The 23,229-nt window shown below is 39.3% G+C and overlaps 1 protein-coding gene across 2 annotated transcripts in view; it reads right to left on the reverse strand.

Moving 5' to 3' along the window:
- Nucleotides 1–1,409: 1,409 nt before the first annotated feature.
- GDPD4 (glycerophosphodiester phosphodiesterase domain containing 4) overlaps nt 1,410–23,229 on the reverse strand; it is a 65,276-nt gene continuing 43,456 nt past the window's right edge. Inside the window, exons 11-17 of one of the 2 annotated variants that reach the window (XM_037523020.2) lie at nt 18,936–19,092; nt 15,293–15,475; nt 14,196–14,350; nt 12,203–12,350; nt 6,328–6,410; nt 5,602–5,651; nt 1,410–3,754 (exon numbers count right to left, since the gene is read on the reverse strand). In XM_037523020.2, coding sequence (XP_037378917.1) covers nt 3,267–3,754; nt 5,602–5,651; nt 6,328–6,410; nt 12,203–12,350; nt 14,196–14,350; nt 15,293–15,475; nt 18,936–19,092 — 1,264 coding nt within the window. In that variant the 3' untranslated portion in view covers nt 1,410–3,266. Of the gene's footprint in view, nt 3,755–5,601; nt 5,652–6,327; nt 6,411–12,202; nt 12,351–14,195; nt 14,351–15,259; nt 15,476–18,935; nt 19,093–23,229 lie in introns of both variants that reach the window. The other variant, XM_037523019.2, reaches the window with a different exon arrangement.

Consider the following 23,229-nt stretch of genomic DNA (forward strand, 5'->3'; position numbering starts at 1 on the left):
ACTGGTCACCAGCAGCAGTGTCAAAGACATCAAGTGTTAACAGCTCTCTGTGAGTTGTTGACCTGTATCAACAACAAACAGCTTTTTGAGACACCAGGCCCAGGGCCTTTGGTTCTCTTCTCAGGCAATGTCAGAGACAAGACTGGCGGCAGGTATGGTGGCCTGGTCTCTGCAAATGTCTTTGGCTTGTCTTCTTTCCATGGAGGTTGGCTGCTGGATGCTGCTTCTTTCTTTAGAGGCCAGGAACAGAGTCTTCACAGCTCCCTCCAGCCTTGCCTTATATCCTCTTTCAGGGTTCCCCACCTACAAGTCTACAATCCTATGGCTGATTGGAAAACATTTAGCACCAATCAGTGTGTAGCTCACATCTTATTGGTCCATTCTATAATCCAGGCACCAAGTTCAAAAGGGAGGCTGCTGGGCTCTGAAGAGCCACAGCCAGAGCTGGCCTGTAGTGGAACAGACTGCCACTGCTCCTGCCAGCTCCTGTCATTGAGGTGGCTCCTGCCATTGTTGAAATCGGGTTCAGGTTTCAGATACACAAAAGAGAAAGGAATGTAAGCACACCATCACAGAAAATCATCAATTGCAAAGAAAGATAGAGAAATCAGGAACAAAGGAATTACTGTGAGCCTCAAGGGGGGTCTGAGACCTGGGACGCTGATTGCGAAGGACCCACCAGACGGGGGACTGCTGTCAGCTACAAGCAGTGATTATTTTTCTCAACATGGTTATATAGGAATTGTGAACAAGGACATCTCTGTTTTATTGTAAGTCAGAGAAAACAGAACGACCTTGCCTTGCACGCCATGTACGTGAGCCCAAGCATGCTATGTACATGAGCCCATGCATGCCATCTGCTGCACTAAGTTACAACTGAGGGGACTTCCAAGGACGGCACAAGTACAGGACGTCCCTCCCAGGAGGTTCGTCATCCTGGCACACTCGATTCTGCTCAGCGTTTCTGTCAGCCCTTTTCCTTGCCGTCCTCAGGTCACCTTTCAATCATCCTTACGCAACAATTACAAAACAGCTGGAAAAAGTAAACAATGGCAATAGTCCATACTTATCAGTAATTACTTTAAATGTAAATGGACTATCTCTAATCACATAGTAGCTGAATGGATTAAAAAAATCAAGACCCAACTATGTACTACCTACAAGATATTCACTTCAGCTCTAAGAACACACACAGACTGAAAGGGGTGGATGGAAAAAGATAACCTACGCAGATGGAAACCAAAAGAAATTTTTTAGAATTCCATTTTCTTGATATATATACCTGATATCTATACTAATATAGATATAGGAATATATATCTGATATATATATAAAATATTAATGTAATGATTTTTTTCTTTCAGATTTATAATGGAATTTTATGTAATACATATTATAATAGAATTATACATATATTCACATATTTATCCATTCTTCCATTGCCAGACATTTGGGTGTTTGCCTATCTTGGCTATTGTGAATAATGCTACAATGAACAAGGGATTGCAAATACCTCTTTCAGAGACAATTTAATTTTCTGCCCTGGAGTTGGATTGCATATTCATGCAGTAGCTGTATATGTAACACTTTTAGTAATTCCCATACTGTTTTCCATAATGGTTGTACCAATTTATATTCTCACCAAGTTGTTTTCTCACATTATCACCAACACTTTTTAAGTAACAGCCATTCTAACAGGTGTGAGATGATTCCTCTTTGTCATTTTGATTTGTATTTCCCTGATTATTAGTGATGCTGGGCACCTTTTCATGTATCTGTTGACTATCTGAGAAATGTCTATTTCAGTCCCTCTCTCATTTTTTGAGTATGTACGTACGTATGTATGTATGTATGTATGTATGTATGAATACATGCATTGCCATTGAGTTGTGAGTTCTTTATATATTTTGGATACTAATCCTTTACTATGTGTGTGGGTTGCAATTATGTTCTCCCATTATATAGGTTGCTTTTCACTTTCTTGATTGTTTCCTTTGCTAAACAGAAGCCTTTTAGTTTGATGCAATCCCACTCATCTATTTTTTGCTTTTGTTGCCTGTTGATCTCATTCCTGAGATCAACATTCAGGTTTTTCCCTGTTTTCTGATTTCAGGTCTTAAATTTAAGTATTTACTCTATCCAGAATTTCTGTTCAGAAATCAGAACAGACTGATGAATTGTGAAAGTACTTAATGCCACTGAGTTGTACAACTAAAAGTGGTTACAATGATAAATTTTATGTGTATTTTATCACAATTTCTTAAAGGACAATAAAAAGTTTGACTGCTATTAAAGTTTTGACTATTCTCATCTACTTAATATGCACTCTGTTCCTCTCCTTTTCTCAAATCTTAGTTCTAATTCCTCCTACATTTCTTTCAATCTCAAAATAATGTCACTTTCTTGTCTAGATTCCAAGAACTACTACTGTCTGGTGTAATTCTCTACCATAACCATGAAGAATTACTTAAATATTTATATTTACAGTCACAGTTATCCTGTTTTCTATACTAGTTTGAATCCTATGTGAGGGAAGTAGCAATATCCTGTTCAGTCAAAAGGACATGATTCAACAATTTATGCCTGGGTTTGATTAATGAAGTATTTTTAAATATTCCATTTTGATTTCATTTCACTGCTTCTTTCACTTGGTAGATCCCAAGCTTCCTTCTTTGCAGTCATTCAGATTGATAGGTCCAGATACTTGGCTGTTCCCACTCGAGGCCCAAGGTTATTGGACTGTACCATCATCCCAATGGGAAATCAGTCAATGAACCTATTAGGACGCATCCCACTTCACAGGAGATGACAGAATGTGGACGTAGGATGAGATGGTTGGCCCTGAGTTATAACTATGCCCAGCTACCTGTCATTCTGTCTCAGGCTCCATCACTCATCCCTAGCCCTTGTCAGGCTGAGTGATCACAGGGGGATTTAGAGAATACATCGTTTTCCTTTGGGTTCCTCAGATGTTGCCTTTATTACAAGCTGATGTTCACCCGTCAGTCCTTTAACAGGGATACTATAAAAAGCCAGAAGAGACAAAGCCTGTGACGCCCAGAGAATCAGCTCCCGCTCTAAGATCATTTCCCCCCTGCCCATCCTCTTGAGATGCATTTTTAATTAAAAAGAAAAGAAAAAAAGCTAAACCAGAATGGTACCCCTGAAAGCCTCAATGGCCCCACCGCACAGCTTTCTTGACCTCTCCCCACCAGCACCACCCTCGGGCACAGCGAGGAGGAGGAAAAGGGGGCAAAATGTGGCTATTACTTCTTCGAAGATGACAACCAAAAAGAGGACAAGCTCAAGCTGGAAGCACTGGAAAGCAACACATAAGAGGATTCTTGGGAGGGTTCAGTAGAGACGTTCTTTGTGGACTGTGTTGCAGAATGGAAGACCTCTGTGGAGGAAACTGATGGTTCATCTGCACTCACGATGGGCAATGCATCCGGGTGGGTGGCTGCCCACGAGGCTGACTGGGTCAGGTCAAAGACAGTCCTCATGGGAGCTGTTGGTCTAGAACCACCCTGGGCGTGCGTCAGTCTGCTCATATTTTCCTTGACAGGCTCTGGTTCTATTTTGGTTTTCTTCTTGGGAACTATTGAAAAATGGCGAGTGCCTGGATAATTTTTTATATCCTGGGTTAAAGTTGGATAGAGGGATGCTATAGTCCAAGGGATTTCCCTAACTCGGGATGGAGTTGACGTTTCTTGGTTATCGCTTTTTCCCCTTTGGAGATTTATACTCTGAGTATCTGTGGGATAGAAAAGACAAAAACGGATTCCTCAAATGTTACTTCTCCAACCTCTGCTGCTGCTGATTTAGCTGATGCTAAATCTTACTTATCTTTAAAATGTTAGTCCCTCACTACCATCTCAGTTTCTTTCATCCTACGTTTCTCCCTATCCCAAATTTGTGCAGACTCTATTATGAGCCTCTCATTCAGCATGGTGCTAGAATTTTACAGTCTATTGCATAAGATTCTAGCTCACCATGGAAGCCCTCTGAAGTAGAAACTAACATTTGCTTAAAGATCATGCATTTTACAACCATTACTTCCAAATTAATTTGAGCAGGAAAATTAATACATCCTCAATTTGAATGGGAGGGTTCCAAGTGCCCAGATCTTGTCTTGCTTGCACACATAATGCTCAGAAGTGTATGCCATATAGTAAGCATTCAAAAAATAACTTGATAGAAATAAAATAACTGATGGAAAAAAATAGATGGAGATGTTTCCCAATAATGGAGCTAAGAAAGTAACTCTTACTGAAAGACAAGTTAAAAACTGAATAATACAGAAAACAAAGTTTCCCAAGAATTTACTACATGGGACCAAAATCTAAAAGAAAGTGAGACTCCAAAGAAGTAAAAAACCATGAACTCAGTTATTTTTGCCTGGAATGCAATTTTAATCTTAAAGAAAAGTTGCATTCATTTTTTTGTCAGTTTCACAGGAGGAAGGGGATTTTTATTGTATCTGAGTTTAATCTGCTGGTCAATTTCTAACATCTAATATGACATGACAACTAATACCTTTATGATACTACATTTTAAATTTGTCAATGTGGTACACTGCTCCATTTATTTGGGTTTTCTTTCTTTCAGTAAATTTTTGTAATTTTCAGTGTCCAATCATATATCTTCTTTGAAAAGGATTCAAACATATTTATTTATGTCGTTACGGATGATGCTATTTAAATCATCTGAAATTTCCGATTATTCATTGCTTAGACATGGCTGATTTTTCTGTATGTTGATTTTGTAATTCAAGATACTGCTAACTTAACTCACTTATTAGTTCCAGTATGTTTGTTTGCTGACTCCTTAAGCTTTTTTTAATATTAATAATCATTCTGCAAGTCAGGGGTTTTATTTCTTCCTTTAGGCCTTTTATTTATACTATTAAACTGGCCAGGTGCTCCAGTACAATACTAAATAGAAATGGTAAGAGCAGATGTCCTTACCTTATTTCTGATCTTAGAGGGAAAAATTATTTCATCATTAAAAATCATACTGACTGGGCCTCCCCAGGCGGCGCAGCAGTTGAGCGCTGGGCTGCGAAGCTGCCCTCAGCCTCTGCAGCACCGGTTCAATCCCTGGCCACCGGGCGAGGGTCCCACATGGCATGCAGACCTCTCCTGCCGCCCGCTGCTCCCCTCAGCAGTGTACTTCGTCAGTCTGCCTGTTCTGTTTCCCGCTCTGGCTCTGGTGAATTCTATCACCCTCCCGCGCTTCTGACTGTACCCAGTGCTTGTATAAATAAATAAATAAATCTTTAAAAAAAAAATTATACTGACTGTAGATTTTTTGTAATTATCTTTTGTCAGATTAGGGAAGTTTGTTTTTATTCCTAGTTTGCCCAGAGGGTTTTTTTTAAAATCATAAATGGGTATTGACATCTGTCTAATATGCTTTTTCTGCTTTATTTTGTTAGCCCTCTAGAATCCACATCTAGCCTACACTTCCAAATTTCAACTTGGTCCCTTCTTCCCATTTCTCAGATAACCTTAGCTCTTGTCAGACATGAGAACTGCTTCTGTGTCTTGAAAGAAAGGGTAGAAATAAAGATATAGCAATGGCCTAGGCCTCTAACTTTACCTATGCTTGTGCCGGTGGCTTTAAAGAGTTCTTTTTTGCTGTTTTTCCACCTGGAAGGAAACAGACTGTAAGTCTCATAGGCCTCTTCCCAAAAGGAGAATAATACAAAGCAGTGGCCAGTAAAGAAACAAATTCTTACTTTCTAAATGAAAACTCACAAAGGAAGAAATTATGGGTATAAACAACATTGATTTCCTCTAGCTAAAGCTCTTCTACCAGGCTGTTCCCTATTTCACCTGAATCCTGCAACCCTGTTGCATTTTCCAGGATTCTGACAGTGAGATAAAAAGATTATGATCTGGAAAGGGGTGGTGATTTCTCCCAAGATTACTCAGAAACCAAAGCCAGTAGCTAAAACCCAGGTTTTTCAACTTGTAAGTTTGCTCTTTGCACAATACCCTACTATGTCAAGTTTTGTTGAAGATGGAGGCATTTTATTTTGGACAACCTTTAACCCCTGTCCTCTCCCAACTGATCCATACTGAATCTGACTGAACTTTAGTGAGAGTCCTATTCTTAGAAACTCTCTTATACTGGGGAGGTAGAAGAGGGATTAGAAGCCATAAGCAGCATGAGAAGAAATGGGAGATTCAGATTATAAACTCTATCTTCCTGAGAACTTGCCACGTGGGAGTACAGAAATATGTAACTTTTTTCTCAACATTCCATAAGAACCATTTATACTTTGATTTTGGGAGTCATTCAGAATTATAAATACATGCTTACCAATGATAATAAAATATGGCAATAATAGAAATTACAGAAATGCTATCCAGCAAAATCCACCAGAATCTATAGTTGCCTGGTGTCTGAAAAACAGAAAACAAATCATAGTTAAAGAAGTTTACACTTGGGGCCTCCCCGGTGGCGCAGCGGTTGAGCGCTGGGCTGTGAAGCTGCCCGCAGCCTTTGCAGCGCCAGTTCGATCCCGGCCACCTGCGAGGGTCCCACATGGCGCGCAGACCTCTCCTGTTCTGCTCCCTGCTCTTGCTCTGGTGAGTTCTCTCACCCTCCCGCACTTCTGACTGTACCCAATGCTTGTATAGATAAATAAATAAATCTTTAAAAAAAAAAAAAAGAAGAAGTTTACACTTGGAAGGGATTTTTAGACCACACAGGCCTAGTCTGCCAGGGCTGGGGGAGGTGAGGAGAAGACGACCAGGGGAAGGAACTTTGGTTGACGAGGTAGTCTCTGACACAGAAAGTACCTGCTGCATGCTAACAATCACACCTTACATGTGTAAGGGGGCTCTACAAGCAATAAAACACTTCAGATTCTTCATCTACTTTGACCCTCACGGTAGAGGTGTGAGAGAGCTCCAGAGAAATTACGCAGCAAGCTTTTTCTGGATCCAGGACCACAGGCCAGGTTTCATAACTCCCAGTACACTATGTTTTCATGGTATGATTTCCCAAACCTGACTGTTTAGCTAAGTCTCCCTGGATAGCTTTCAGTAATATAGGTATTATATTAGGAATCAGAATTTTTGCATTTTTTACAAGCTCCCTAGGAGATGCTGAAGCGACTACTCTATAAATGATATTTTGGAATCATTGTTCTAAATCATCACCATGCTTCAAGTTAAGTATGCTAAAGTTAAAAGTCCTCCTTATCTAGCATACCTCCTTCTCTATACTCCTTACACGAGTCACCCGTTTCCCAGATCTCCATCTCCCGGGTCTTCCCCTGTGAGCTTCATTATCTCCAGGTTTGGTCCTCCCTTTCCTCTTCCATTATTCCCCCTCCAATGTTACTTCATGCAAGTGAGGCTGGCGCTTTTTATTCTTTCTTAGGTCACTCTTCACCCTGTCCCAAGGTCTTCCCTTAGACTGAGTAATAATGTTAATAACATTGATGATCACAACAGTGATAATAACAACTGATAATTAATGAGCATTTATAGGAACTAGGGGAGTATTCTAAGCACTTTAAGGATATTTTCACAATCACAACAGCACTACAAGGGAGGTACAGTAGAAGTTCTTAAGCAGCTTCCACTAAACTAAGGCTCTTAACCCCCTCTTGGAAACATACTGACTAAGATCTGGGCCTCACCTAGGATGCCCACCAGGTGAGGTGTACAGTCATCAAGAATAAGTTGTTCTTGCTTCCCAAATGGTTTAAAATAGTTGTACTTGTTATAACTATGCAGTGTAATTAAATGTTGCTTAAATCTGTAAAAATGTGTGGGGGAAAAAAGTGTCGTTTTCATGAAAATAAAGTCAATGCTTTGAAAAACTCAAGAAAGACAAACTAAGTCATTAAAATATCTTCAATTGAATTAAGTGTAGATGAAACACTAAAAGATTGGGGTAAGAAGATTATAAAAATCTGTTTAGATTCAGATTCTCTTTCCCAATGACTTTAAGTTCTTGTTCTGCTTTAAAGAACACAACTTAGAAATTCATTTGGATATTTAAATAAGCAAGAAAATACAGAATTCAATCAGCTCAAGTATCCTTAAAGAACATGACTTTTGTTAAACAGTGAATAAATATTTTTTATATTAAAACAAAGTGTGTGAGGTTTGTACATGATAGATTATTTATTAAAATCACCACAATGTTTCTCTCAAACTGCAGCCTACAGGCAATGTGACATGGCTATTCCTACCCATCCAGAAGTGAAGTCTGTTTCTCCCCTTTCCCACCTTGAATGGACTTGACCACAGGCTTTTCTTTGGCTAATGGAACATTAACAAACATTACACGGGGAGAACCTTGAGAAATGCTTGTGCTCTGTGGCTTGAGCTCTCTTGCAGCGAGGAGCCCACTGCCACTAGGGAACAGGCTCAAGTTGGCCTCCGTGAGGATGAATGACTACACGAAGGGAGACCCTCTCACTGCATGGGCCTTGCTTCCCAAATGGCTCATACATGAATGAGGCCACCCTCACCCATCCTAGAACCACCTCAGCTACCACACAGAATGTGAGAAATAAATGTTCGTTTTAAGCCACTGAGTTTAGGTGGTTTTTTTTTTTTTAAGTAGTAAAAGCTAATAGAATGTATACAATTTTTTTATTCCCCTTTTAACTATTTCCGTTCACAGGGAAATGATCAGGCTGGATTGTGTTGGATAAAAGTTCTATTATATTATTGTTATCCCCAATTTACAAATAAATAAACTGTGCCTCATTTGCAAGTTCACACAGTAAGTGGAAGAGCTAAGATTTGAATCTGTACATTCTAACTCCAGAGTGTGGGCTACCTGGAAAAGCCCTTGGGATTCTGACCCCTCAGTAAACTGACCAATTGAGTCCTTTAAAAAAAACCCAAGCCAAAGGATACAAAATCAACACGCAAAAGTCAGTAGCCTTCCTATACACAAACAATAAATCTGAAGAAGAAGAAATCAAAAAAACCACCCCTTTTATTATTGAAACAAAAAAAATCAAATATTTGGGAATAAATCTAACAAAAGAGGTAAAGGACCTATACAAAGAAAACTATAAAACACTGTTAAAAGAAATAGAAGAAGACACAAAGAAATGGAAAGACATCCCCTGCTCATGGATTGGAAGAATAAACATTATTAAAATGGCCATCCTACCAAAAGCAATATACAGATTCAATGCTATTCCAATCAAAATCTCAATGGCATTCTTCAAAGAAATAGAACAATTATTGATGAAATTCATATGGAATCACCAAAAACCCCGAATAGCCAAAGCTCTACTGAAAAAAAAAGAAGGAAATGGAGGCATCAAACTCCCAGACTTCAAACTCTACTACAAAGCCATAATCATCAAAACTGCATGGTATTGGAACAAGAACAGACATACAGACCAATAGAATCGAATAGAAAATCCAGAAATAAACCCACAGATTTATGGTCAACTAATCTTTGACAAAGGAGCAAAGACTATGCATTGGAGCAAAGAAAGTTTGTTCAATAAATGGTGCTGGGAAAACTGGGTCGCTACATGCAAAAGAATGAAGCTTGACCACTACCTCACACCATACACAAAAATCAACTCAAAATGGATTAAAGAACTAGACATAAGACCTGAAACCATAAAATACATAGAAGGAAATATAGGCGAAACACTACGGGATTTGCACATCAAAGACATCTTTACAGACACATCACCCAAAGCAGTGATAGTGAAGGCAAAGATAAACAGCTGGGACTACATCAAATTAAAGAGCTTCTGCACAGCAAAAGAGACAATAACAAAAACAAAGAGAAACCCCACCAACTGGGAGAACATTTTTGCACCCAACACTAATGATAAAGGACTGATCACAAAAATCTGCAAAGAGCTGATGAGACTCAGCAACAACAAAGAAAATAATCCAGTCAAAAAATGGGCAGAAGAGCTAAAAAGAAACTTCTCTGAAGAGGAAATGCAAATGGCCAACAGACATATGAAAAAATGTTCAACATCACTTGCAATCAGGGAAATGCAAATCAAAACTACCATGAGATACCATCTCACACCAGTGAGAATGGCACATATTAAAAAAACTAGCAACAACAAATGTTGGCGAGGATGTGGAGAAAAAGGAACTCTTCTGCACTGTTGGTGGGAGTGCAAACTGGTCCAACCACTATGGAGAGCTGTGTGGAGATTTCTGGACCTACTAAACATAGAGCTTCCATATGATCCAGCAATTCCACTCCTAGGTATTTACCCAAAGGACACAGAAACATCAATTCCAAAGAGCACCTGCACCCCTATGTTTATAGCAGCACTGTTTACAATAGCTAAGCTTTGGAAACAACCCAAATGCCCAAAAGTAGATGACTGGATCAAGAAGATGTGGTACATATATACCATGGAATATTACTCAGCATTCAAAAAAGATAAACACATGCAATTTGCAGCAACATGGATGGCGCTGGAAGGGATCATGCTCAGCGAAATAAGCCAAAAAGAAAAAGAAAAATACCGGATGGTCTCACTCATAGCAGGAATCTAGAAAACTTAAATAAGGGACCAGGAAAATGAATATAAGAAAGTGAAAATCAAAATCAACAAAAAACTATGAACCAGAGACACTTTTTGAGGGGTGGGGGGCGGGAGGGGAAGGATTGGGGTCAGAATGGGGCGTTTGCAATTGTATGGGGGAATATAAAAATAAAATTTAAGATTAAAAAAAAAATAAAAAAAAAAAAAAAAAAAAAACCCAAGCCAGGTGTAGAATTTTTATACTTTTTTGAATTTTGAATCACATGAATTTATTATAAATTCAAATATTGTTAATTCAAATACTGAATGTAATCACATTTTATATAATAAAGTTTTATTTAATATATCTAAACAGACAACTTTGAGACATTATTGATGTAGGAGTATAGGATTATAGGGGGGCTGCTTCTAACTTATGCATTTTTGTAATGATTAAATCTTATATAACGAAGAAATTTACTCTTGTCATCAATTTTTAAAAAAACAAGAGAAAAATATGCAGTACCTACATGAAGGGAATTGTATTAGGATAGACAAGTGGAGAGGCTTTATCTGTGCTAACAGGTCTACCTCTAAATGTTTCCCAAAAACTCCAGAAAGCTGCCTAAGCCACTAGAGAAAGGAAGGGTCAGAAATTTTGCACTGCCATCAGAGGGCCTCAACAGACTACTGGTTTTCTGAGATTGTCCCCTTGACCCTCATCACCTTTCTCCTGGTCTTGACTGTGAGCATATCAAAAACAGGGGCAAGTGAGGCTGGAGTTATTGAGGTTTCCCATTTAGACTTCTGTGCCTAAAGGTTTAACTTTCAAGGCAGTCTGGAGTTTGAGTTATTACCCTAGACAGGACACAGAACTGAGACTCTTTGAAGTGAACTTCAAAAAAAAAAAATTATCTTAGAATGACCATAAAAGTTATAGGACCTGAGTAAGGTTCTACTCAAGGAAAGACCAAAATCACAGAGTAGTTTAAAGAGTCAGTGGAAAGAAATTAAGCTGTTTTCTCTTGTACACTACTCTGTCACACTCAGTCAACCTACTGTGTTCTACACCTATAAGGAAAACAAGGTCTCTAGGAGTTGACTGGTACACTGGGGCTCCCTCCACACATAATAAGTAATGGGATTTAGTTGGGATTGTAACCCAAGTCTTCATAGCACCAAGCCTCTGGCAATAAGCAATAGTGAGACCAGAAGGGGAAATTAAGCTGGGCGACTGGATACTGACTCTCCTCTTTAAAAGCATTTTGTTCAGGGCACACAGACCACTTTGGAGTCAAGTCCACTTGGCTTTCTCCCCACACTCCATGCCTTCATCACTGTCACCATGCCGCTAGGAAGGTGTGGCTGAAGGAACATTGAATCTTGTATCATGCACCCATATGCACCCATCTTCATGGTACAGTTTCCTCAAAGGAATAATAGTGACTAACTCAGAAGGTTAAATTACATAAAGCATGAAAAGGATGTTGTGAAGATTCAGTAGACTGTAATTATTAAAACAATACTGATTTCTCCCTGAAAGTCATAAAGGACCTAGGCAAGAGTGCCACATCTCCAATATCATAGAAGTCCCTGCTTTTAAGTAGCTGCTCAGGGACTACACAGTGGGTTATGAAGTGGGTAGGCTGAGGGATGGAGACTCCCATTATACCAGACAGAGAAGAACAATCTGTACAACCAGCTTACCATGAAGAAGTAAGGATCCTTTATGTGTCTCAGATTCTGAATGTTATCTGTGGTCACTGAGTGAATACTGGAGCACCAGGCCAGTGAGTAGAGCCAAGGCTCATTGACGATGTATAAGTTGATGGTAATGTTAGCTTCTTTATAATCTCTGAAACAAAAAAAAACCCACAAGGGATTTAGACTTAATCTCATTTTTCACCACTTAAAAGAGGAACAGCCACTACGCTCGTGAAAGGTTGTTGCCTGCATCACCACAAACACCTAGTACTGGAACAATTTATGATGTGACATGCAGAATGGGCTCATTTGCTATTAGATAATGCAATGGATTTAACATCTCTGCTCTAGTAACAACAGTGGTATCTCAGTAAATTGGATGTCTCAGGGGAAAAGGAGGCGGGGAGAAGAGGAAGAGAGGGAGGGAGAAGGAATGAGATGAAAGGAAGAAACAAAAAACGGAAAGCCTATTTGCGGGCATTTGCCAATGTCCATGGTACAAACACCTGTACCACAGCTAATTTCAGATTACCACTGGTAAAACAGGTTTGCAAAATTTCTGAATATTTTTATTTTTTATTTTTTGATCCAGATATTTATTCATCCATTCCATTACCTGTTCATGAATTTAACAAATTTTGTCTGTTTATTGAAGTGCTACTTGAGTATAGCCGCTGACTTACAGAAATAATAATCTAGAGATCCTCATATATAAATCCAAAGGGCAATTACTGCAATTCTAGTTCTTTCTGAACCCAAATGACCATTTGTACAGATCTTGGGCTGATACGAATCTGTATTCCCAGATAAAATTAGAATCGGCATAAAACATAGATGATTAGAAAACTATCCAAAGTCATATGTGTAGGGAGGCAGGTAGACAGGTAAGTCAGCATTGAAACAGGGCCTGTGCCCACCAAACACAAGCACCAACACATAATAAAGGTTCAATAAATGGAAATTATTATAATTTTTCCCAACCACTAGGTTAATCTAAATTATGAGCAAAAGAGAAAGAAATCATGTTAGAGCCATTTTCTATTCAGAGAAATGTGCTCAAAATAGAGCAGCAACTAGACAAAGAGAAATATTCTGACTGGGAAAGAGGGGTAAAATACATAATTTTCCAATGCTGAAAGAAAAAAGACAAAGGATCAAATACCCGTGGCCAGAGAAACAGGAAAAGCAGGATCAGAAACAGAGGTACGTGCATCAGACTAGTTCATGGTTTGAGATGCAGAAAGGTTATCTAGGGGGACTTTCATTAAGTCCAAGGAAATTCTAAAGACCTACAGAACTATAGATCTACATCTGTATCTCCAAGGAAAAATTTGTCTCTGAAGCATTTAGAATCATCTGGAAAATACTACTTTTAAATAGAAGAGAAAGAGAAGATGGATTATTAAGTAATAAATAATTGTCAAGTTTCAGAAAGTTACCATTTTATTCCCAGGTACTATTAAATCGGAAAATTTGTACCTACTTATATATTTATAAATATGGTGGGTAATAATTTTAGTTTCTTCTCATGCTTGGCTATTTTAAGTTATATACAGATATAGATTTAGCTATGTTCTTAATTTTGCTTACAAGAAATCTGGCTATCTGGTCATAACACTATCATGAGGTACTGCGACCCATCTGGTAATGACAGGAGGATATAAACAACTGACTTTTTTATGACCATATTATATAAAAATAAAAAACACAAAGGATAGAAAAACATGAGCTGAATAATGAGAGACTGGAGCATAAAGGAGAAGTGGCTGAAGACTATGTTCCAAGGAGTCTACGCTTGATAAAAGTTTGTTGGCAGAGGGAAGGTGCAAGAAAGAGAGGGAAGGGTAAGAAGGGGGAAATAGAGGATTCAAAAAAAAAAAAAACAGCCACATATAGAAATCCTGAGACAAAAGGGGAAGCCTTGTAGCTCAGCTGGAGTGCAGATTTTGTGCAAGTAAGGCAACACATGCCAACAGAGGTGTAGCCAAACACTCACCTCAAACCATTAGAGAACAATCTCTTATAGTCAACATTTATTATTCTTATCTTTTGTTTTGCAAGGGCTTCAACTGGGATGAACCGGCCCACCTGCTGAAAACCAGGAGCTTTGTTCCTGACATATGTCCTATCCAAACCTGGTAACCAAAAAACCTGTAAGGAGAAACAAGAGGTCCTTCAGTGGATAATCCAGCTGTCTAGGTGCAAACAGCCCTGTGTATTTTGGATAGAGCCCATTTCAGCACTGGTTACAGTCTACAGGCAGTAGAGAAAGAGTCTAGCCCTCGGTGATAAAGTCAACCTGGTCTAGTATCATCTAATTAACTCTTATAAGGAGTTTTCACCAGGGTTGCTCCAGACTGGAATTTTCTCAATTAACATGTACCAAGGGCCTATTGTGTGCTGACAGTTTCATATTTACCGAAGTAGATAAGGAATTGGTAGATGCAGATGAGAGGTGGGAATCAAACATCCCCTGGCTAGTGATCCTAAAAGTCACCTTTGAGAGGAGTCATTTTCTGCCAATAAAGAATGCTGTTATGAGTCATCTGTTGAAACAGCTCTATTTGCAAAAGGACATGTACCATTTGCTTTATTACTCATTCTGAAAATATGAGATTTGAAATGATTAACTGCCCAAAAGCAGAGCTGCTTCTACAAAACATGATGAACAAATCTCTGCTCAAATAAGAATCAGACGTCCTTTCTGTATTATTGATTGAAGCAAAATCCTCTCAATCTTATAGTTCTCCAGGCTTTTCTAATATCTCTATGCTGGTGATGAGGCAGGTCACATCAAATAATCATTACACACATTCTTTTTTAACAGACTGCTGATATTGTATTTGGTGTGAAATAGCAAACAGCCTCGATTTCTCTGCACTGAAAGAAATTTAACTGGGTCATGGCCACATGTAACTGTATAAGGAAAATTTCTATACGGAGCAAAATTATTGAAGGATCCAAGGGAAGATGTGCAAGGTAGGTCAGATTGAACTGCTATGCTCCTGGGACATGCTACCCACCCTCCCAACTCTACCATAAATATTGAGTTAGACATACCAGATGTTGCTCAATTTTAGAGTCAAGGATCACCTGTACTGTTTCACGGATAAACCTGCCTCTGAAAGGATGTTTTACTGGAGGATGATGAAGATCAAACATCACAAATTTTTTTTCCTTCCGTGCAAGTTCCAAAAATTCAGATAGCTTTGGAATCGTCTGGTTTCTAGCTTTTTCACTATCAGCCTCTGATAGGGGTTCCATATTGTAAAATGGCTAAAAATAAATATATCAGAGAATACATTGGCTCCTATCAAAAGAATTTTCCAGTTCTCTTGTTACATATCCCACACCCAGCCCTACTTCCATGTTACTCCATTACCATTCAACCAACCAGTTCCTCTGACATACTGGTCCTGGAATAAGAGATCCCAAGGAGGGAAATTAAACAGGTAATTATGATTTTTTAAATGATTTCTTCTCTATCACAGAAACTGTTATATTGTACTGAAAGTCCCTTCATGTTCTTCTCATGAATTTCCTTTTTAGCTTTTTTCCTGTATCTCAAAGTAACAAAATCCTTTTTTAGTCACACTGGCTTCCCACATTTGCTCTTAGTATTCTAGTTTTATGTAATGCAAAGAACATAGGTTTTGACTTCACAATGAATTGGATTCAATCCCAATACTCCCGGAATATGGCCTTCCTTGCCATATTCAACTGTTTAAAATTTTGTCCTCAACATGCAAGTTCAAATGCTACTAACCTTCAGGAACTCGTCCTTAAATATTTCTGAGCTAAAGAAATTTCAATGACAGTAAACATCAATGGCCATTTGTCTGCCTTTGTAATTCTATGTCTCATTATGCCTTCTTCAGTTAGTTACCTACATCTTAGATCAGATTCAAATCCTGGCTTCACATTCATCTTGCTGGCTAACCTTGATAAAAAACCATTTAAATTCTCAAAGTCTCTACTGCCCAATTTATAAAATGGAGAAGGGATTATTTTGAATACTGAATGATAAAATATTTACAAAGATCTAGGAGCATGTGTGTAGAAAAGGCACAATTCACTTGCATTCCTTCACTTCTTACTGCTTCTACTGGAGTGAATTCCCTCATGGCAGAAACCGTCATATTTTATTTGCAATACACAGAATTTCATCTTATATTTCAGTCCTTATATATAAACACACACACATATATTAACTACTTTCATCATCATTTGTCAATTTTAGAGAATTATGTGGATGAAGTCAGTGATAAAAGGCTATCGCTCAGGAGAAGGAAACACTAGCTTCTCACATTTTCTTAAGATTCAAGTAATTTCTTTCTTGATACTTTATCTTCACTTTTTTTTAAAGATTTATTTATTTATGCATACAAGAAGTGGGGTGTAGGCCAGAACTGTGGGGGGTGAGAGGATTCACCAGAGACAGAGTGGGGAATAGAACAGGCAGACTGACTGAAACACACTGCTGAGGGGAGCAGAGGGCAAGACAGGAGAGGTCTGCCGTGCTATGTGGGACCCTCGCTGGCCAGCCAGGATTGAACCTGCGCTGCAGAGGCTGCGGACAGCTTCACAGCGCAGCACTGCAGCACTCAACTGCCTGCGCCACCAGGGGAGGCCCTACTCTTGCAATCTTTAATACGTGGGGGGGAAAGGTTTTTTGATCATAACCTAGGACAAGGTCAAATATTCTGTGAAGCTGTTAGACCTCTCCAATTATAGGTCTCCCCAAACCCTCAACAGACAACATCTGCTTATAGTGTAAAGGAATAGCATATTTCCTAGGAAACAGCCTTCTAAGGATATTGAACCCATCAACAGGAACTGAAAATTTTGAGGTGATTTTCAAAAATGTATCTTTCATTTTGGCTGGTGTGGTAAATAAAATAGCCCAAGGCTTGGGCTAGAAATTAATGGTTTAAATCTCTTAATCTGAGTAATTTTGGAAAACAGAAAAGTTCTGATTTATTTTTGACCAGCTAATATATAATGGCTAACACTTTGTGTAGAACTTAATCAAAGAAATATTATGGCTCAATTAGGAAGGGGTTTATTAAATGCAGGGACAAAAACTGGCACTGGACTCATTTTTGTGGCAGTAAATGCTACTTGCAATACTGTTTCAGGACAATTAACTTACCAATGCCATAAATTGCACATTTTCAAGATTTCAGAGTGGTGGTTTGCACTGTGATTTTAGTTCTCTAATAGAGCTAGGAAAAATGATGGGTTTTTAATTTGTTTGGCTTTAACTTTATTTTAAGGATGGGAGTAACAACTCCCAAGTATACATTGGAGCTGAAACCGGAAGTACTCTCCAATTGGACTGTGATACAGCCTTGCACTGTCAGGATAAAAGTACTTTGATTATAACATAGTATAAATTTATATGATGCTGGATACAATTTGTTAATATTTGCTAAAGACTTTTGCAATATTCATGAGGAATACTGTTCTTGAAATTTTAAAAATTTTATTGAACTACCATTGCACTATAATACTACATAGGTTTCAGATGTGCATCATTATAAATCAACAGCTAAATATATTACCTTATATTCACCACTAAAAATTCAATTACATCCTTCACCATATAGTTCACCCCTTTAACCTGATTTAACTACCTCCTCCACTTCGGGTAGTCACTAATTTGGTCTTATACTCTAAAATTTTATTTTTTTTTATTTACTTCATTCATTTTGTTTCCTTTGCACAATATGGGTAAAACTATACAGTGTGTTTATCTAACTAATTTCAGTAAGTATAACCTTTCTAGGTCCATCCACATTGCTGCAAATGACAGGATTTCATCTTTATAGCTGAGCAGTATTCCACTGTGTATATAGACCATGAAAATGAAATCATCTATTGATGAGCATTAGGTAGTTTCCAAGCCTTGGCTATTGTAAATAAAGATGTGATTAACAAGGGGGTGGCATGTATCTCTTCAAATTAATGTTTATGTATTCTGGGTTACATGGAATTTCAATTTTTAATTTTCTGAGTTCTATCCATACTGCTTTCCATGATGGTAGAACCAATTTATATTCCCAATATTCCAATTTTCTCAAGTGGATTCACTCTTGCCTCAAAATGACACTGAACACAGCACATGCTTTATATTTTACCACACCTTTATTAGTCTATACATCTCCTTCTGGAATTATCCATTTTCATCCCTCAGACTGAGCTAAATGTAGTTCTGACATGCTCCTGAACAACCAAAAAATTAACTCTAGTTTAGCACTTATCAAAATGTATGTAATTGCTTGCCTATGAACTCCATATGGCTTAGTGTATGTTCACCAGTATATTCTATGTGCCCAGTATCCAATACGTATTCAGTAAATATTTGTTAAATGGTAATAAGTAACGGCCAAGAATAAATACTTTTCCTAGTCTGTATTGTACCTGTGAATTACTCAAAATATTTGCCCAGGAAAAAACGCTATTTACATGGTGGGTATGCTGTAAAAGTTCATGACCTGCTTGGATAAAATGGGATTAAATGACAAGGTTAAGTTTGTCTTCTAATGAATGTAGACAGCAGCCATCAGACTGACTAAATTACTGAGAAAGAAACTAGCTCTCCTGCCAACACTATAGTCTTCCTCCCTAAACTGGGATGAAACTGTGTATATGCTTGCCTATCTTCATCTAAAGCTCTTATCTCCAGGAGGGAGGGATTCAATGCAGGTTTATTTAGTAAAGAAATGTGTCTTACCGGTGACCGTAAAAACCATTTGCCTGCATTCAAAGTTGACAGGAAATTCCAAGTGAAGCTGGAACCAGATAGGAAGGCAGCATTTGGCAAGACCTCCATGATATTGGTTGTTCTTCTCAGGTCATAGTCATGCATGAGAAAAGGCACCCCATCGTAACTGCAGGCAGAGGGAGGAAAGCAAGGAAAGGATCGATAGTCTGAATTCAGCCACATTGGCAGACAGGGTTCTCAGAATACCCCCAAAAGTCACAAATTTTACTCAGGTTCCTTACTCCCTCCTAAAAGTCACAAAGGACTAAGTACCAGTCATTTATACTTTGATGTCAGTATTTTTGTCCTAGAGATCAATCTTTTGTGACATGAGATGCTCAGATTAATGATGGCTTAAGAGTTTCTTCTCTATTGAGGGCCTCTCTGGCATCAGGAACACAGTAGTAGATACAGTAATGACCTAAGAGTTAGGGAAGGAGGGTGGAAAAGAGGCAAGGTCTTAAAGTCCTCAGAACCATACTAAGCAGGCATCCATGCAATCTTCTTATTTTTTTTGACTCATTTTCCTTCTAGGCACCTGCTCTCAGTATTTATGATGCTAGTTCCTTCACAATAGATAGTATAAGTAGAGACGTTTCTGTTCTATTATCTGCTATTTGGTTTGAAAAATCTTGACTTTTATGAAAATTTCTTCTTTTCTCATTATAGTATCTATGAAAAGAACTCAGTAATGGTCATGAGGAAGCCACAGAGGTGAGGCAATCTGCTGCCCAGAAATAGATAACTGGACAAAATAAGGAAAATAACTTTTTCACTCAATGGAGAACAGGGAGTGTAATATTATAATCTCTGAGGGAAAGCAAACAAGTGAAATAAACTCTACTATTACCCAGGCTTCCTCCTTACAGGTGAACAATGGATTGTGGAATGGGAAGGGGGACCTAAAAGGGATTCAGCTCTATCATGCTGAAGGAGAAAGAAATCAGATTGAGGATAGCCCTAGAAAGCTAGAATTTGTGGGCTAGAGTCAAACAGGTGATAGAGAGAGAGGTGAGAGGGGGGAGAAGAGAGGAAGAGAGAGAAACAGAGGGAGAGGGAGAGACTGGTACATGCGCAGTGTAAAATTCTATGAAGCTGGCCAAGAACAACTTCTAAGCAAAGAAAAATTACCAGAAAATTTTAATACAAACAATTGGAAGAACTTACACACAAGTGTGAACCATTCAAGTTCCATCCAGCAAGAGTGAATAAAACTCAACAATTACATGGGCATTCTTTAGAGACTGCAGAGGGCCACCCCTTAGAAATGGGGTAACTTAAAACTAGGTCCTCAAATATGACAGCCAAAATGTTAGATTTATAGGTAGAATAAGCTTTATAAGCTAAACTTACTAGTTTATATAGAATCGGGGATTTAACTTTAATAAACTGAATACTTATTTTGAGCTCATACAAAACAAAATCCTTCTTGCACACAAAAAAATCCCCCCCTCCCCAGGCACAAAAATAAACTTATATTTAACAGAAAAAAATGAAGGGAAAATGAAAACATTTTCATATAAACAAAAGACACATAATTCATTTCCAGCAGTCCTGTGCTGTAAGAAAAATAAAAGATATTCTTACACAAAAGTAGATACTAATTGGAAACTTGAATCTACACAGAAGAATGAAGAGTACCAGAAATAATAGATGAGTAAATATTTCAATGTTTTTCTCATTTTTTAATTTTTTTAAATATTGACTAAAGCAAAACTTGATATGAGATTCATGACAGTAACAGATCAAATGATAGGTGAGGAGAAATGGAACATACTGTTGAAAGACTTGTTTTTTTAAATAAAAAATGTGTAATATTTGTGGAACAGGTGATAAGGGAAAGCTCATATTACTTCCAGTTCAATCACCAAAAAAAGAAATACAGTTAAATAAGTCAACATTGCAGATAAAGTCCTAAAAAGTACTCCATTAATATAAAGGCAGTAGGAAATGAGAAAACAAATAGCAAAACAGTAGTGCACTTGCCTCATATAAAAACTTAACGGAAATTCAATTAAAAAATCAGCAATCACAAGAAATACTATCAATGAAATATTTTAAAAGATTAAAAGTAGGGGCGGAGCAACATGGCGGCGAGGAGACGCTGCGAGTAAGATCTCCCATTAAAAAAAGTTAATAGGGAGGAAAAGCGGCAGGTCCCAGTGAGAACTGGGACACGGAAGATAAACGGGTGACTCCAGCAAACTACCCGAAGAAGAAAGTGGCCATAAAAGAGGACTAGAAGGGAGGGAAGCGCAGAACCCTGCTCCCCTCCCCCGCCCACAGAGGCTGCACTCTCCGACCGGCAGAGAGGAGGAAACAACAAACTAAAACGACCAACAAGAACAAACAAGAACAAACGACGCAGCAAGCGGGACTGTGAGTGGAAAGGAACTATTGCAGCCACCACACCCCGTGAACGGGAGCTGAGGCGAACCCTGCAGGATCCGCCGCGGCGGTGAGCGAACGGCTCTGGGCGCCAATAGAGAAGAACAAAGACCCCGGGAGACGCGCACACAGCCCGGGCTGCCGGTAAGCTGGCGCAGAAACGCAGCGCACTCGGGGAGCTTGAAAAGCAAGTGCAGACCTGAATCGCGGCTGCCCAGGTACCCGGTACCCGCGCCTGCGACCTAGGCTTGCGGGGAGACGCGCGGAGGTCCTCACTGAGGTGAAGGTCCCTCCCTGAGTGAGCAGGAACCAGGCACCCCGGCACGGGAGCAGTGCAAAAGACGCCATTCCCGCGCCACTGAACTGGGCTACAGCCCGCGTCCTGGAACTGAGGGCTTTGAACTGAGACCCGGGGCACGAAAATTCGGGGCGTGGGTTCTCCACGACGGTGGGGCACAAGGCAGACACAGCACCCCAAAGCTGTTGAGGTGTACCCTACCATTCCCGCTCTGCTCCCTGTCCCACGGGGTTGGGGGGACGAAAAACAGCCCCCCAAGGACACTAGGAGAGATCTCTGGCGCCACCTAGTGACCAGGAAAAAAAAAGTCACTAACACCCCATAGAACAGGAAATTTCTTAAGACTGCTTGAAAAGGGCAGAAGGCTTCTGCAGTGGCCAGCTGGGAAGTTATTCCATGCCAGGCCCCTTCCGACCAGCAGTCTGAGCCCACAGAGGGAGCAGGCACTCACGTCCGGGGCAGACCGGGGGCGCAGAAGAGTGTGCCTGAAACCGGAGGCGCAGGGACTGCATCCCGCTTCGCCATTTGAGAACAGGGACATTTCTTCAGTAAAAACTGCCTAAAACCAGCAGAAAGCTCCCCCAGAAGGCAGAGATGGCTCCTGGAAGAGCCAGAGGGGAGCAGAGAAGTTCACCCAAGATGCCAGTCAGTCCGAGCATCACAGTGTCCCAACGCATACGACAAATTAGAAAACAGACAGTAGGGAGTAGAAGAACCACACGCAACCTAACAACTCCTCAGGAAAGAAGCACACCACAAAAAGAAAACCACTCCCCAGATTGCAACGACAGCAACTTGGAAGAACTTCTGAGCCTTCCAGAAAGAGAATTAAAATTGCCATGATTAAAAAAGTGATAGATCAGAAGAAGGAAATTGAGTCCCTAAGGAGGGAAAACAATGGTCAGAAGAATGAAATTGAGTCCCTAAAGAGGGAAGTAAAAGAAATGCAGGAGATCAAAGAATTAATGGAGGAACTAAAGAACTCCGGGAAAAGCAAGGAAAGCAGAATAGATGAAATGGAAGAACGAATAAGTTCTCTTGAAGACACAGAAATAAAAAGAACCAAAACAGAAAAGGAAAGAGAAGTACGAAGGAAAAAGAATGAAGAAAGACTTCGAGAACTATCTGACTCCATGAGGAAAGGAAATATAAGAGTTACAGGAATTCCAGAAGGAGAGGAGAGAGATGTAGGACAGAGAGAAAATATTCCAGGAGATAATTGAAGAGAACTTCCCAAATGCGAAGAAGGAGCTGAAAATTGATATACAAGAAGCAAGAAGAACACCAAACTTCCACGACGAAAGGAAAAACACAGCAAGACACATAATAGTAAAGCTCCAAGAATCCAGGACAAGGAAAAAATAATGAAGCTGACAAGAGGAAAGAAACAGATAACATTCAAAGGAAAACCAATCAGGCTGACATCAGACTTCTCTGAAGAAACACTACGGGCAAGGAGAGAGTGGAGGGACATAGTCAACAGACTCCAAGAAAACAGATGCCAACCAAGAATACTCTATCCCGCAAAGCTCTCTTTCCTCCATGAAGAAAGAATATGGACCTTCCCAGACAAAGAGA

The sequence above is a fragment of the Talpa occidentalis genome, unplaced genomic scaffold, assembly GCF_014898055.3.
Source record: "Talpa occidentalis isolate TD23 unplaced genomic scaffold, MPIMG_talOcc4v2.1 talOcc4.3, whole genome shotgun sequence".
Classification (NCBI taxonomy): domain Eukaryota; kingdom Metazoa; phylum Chordata; class Mammalia; order Eulipotyphla; family Talpidae; genus Talpa; species Talpa occidentalis.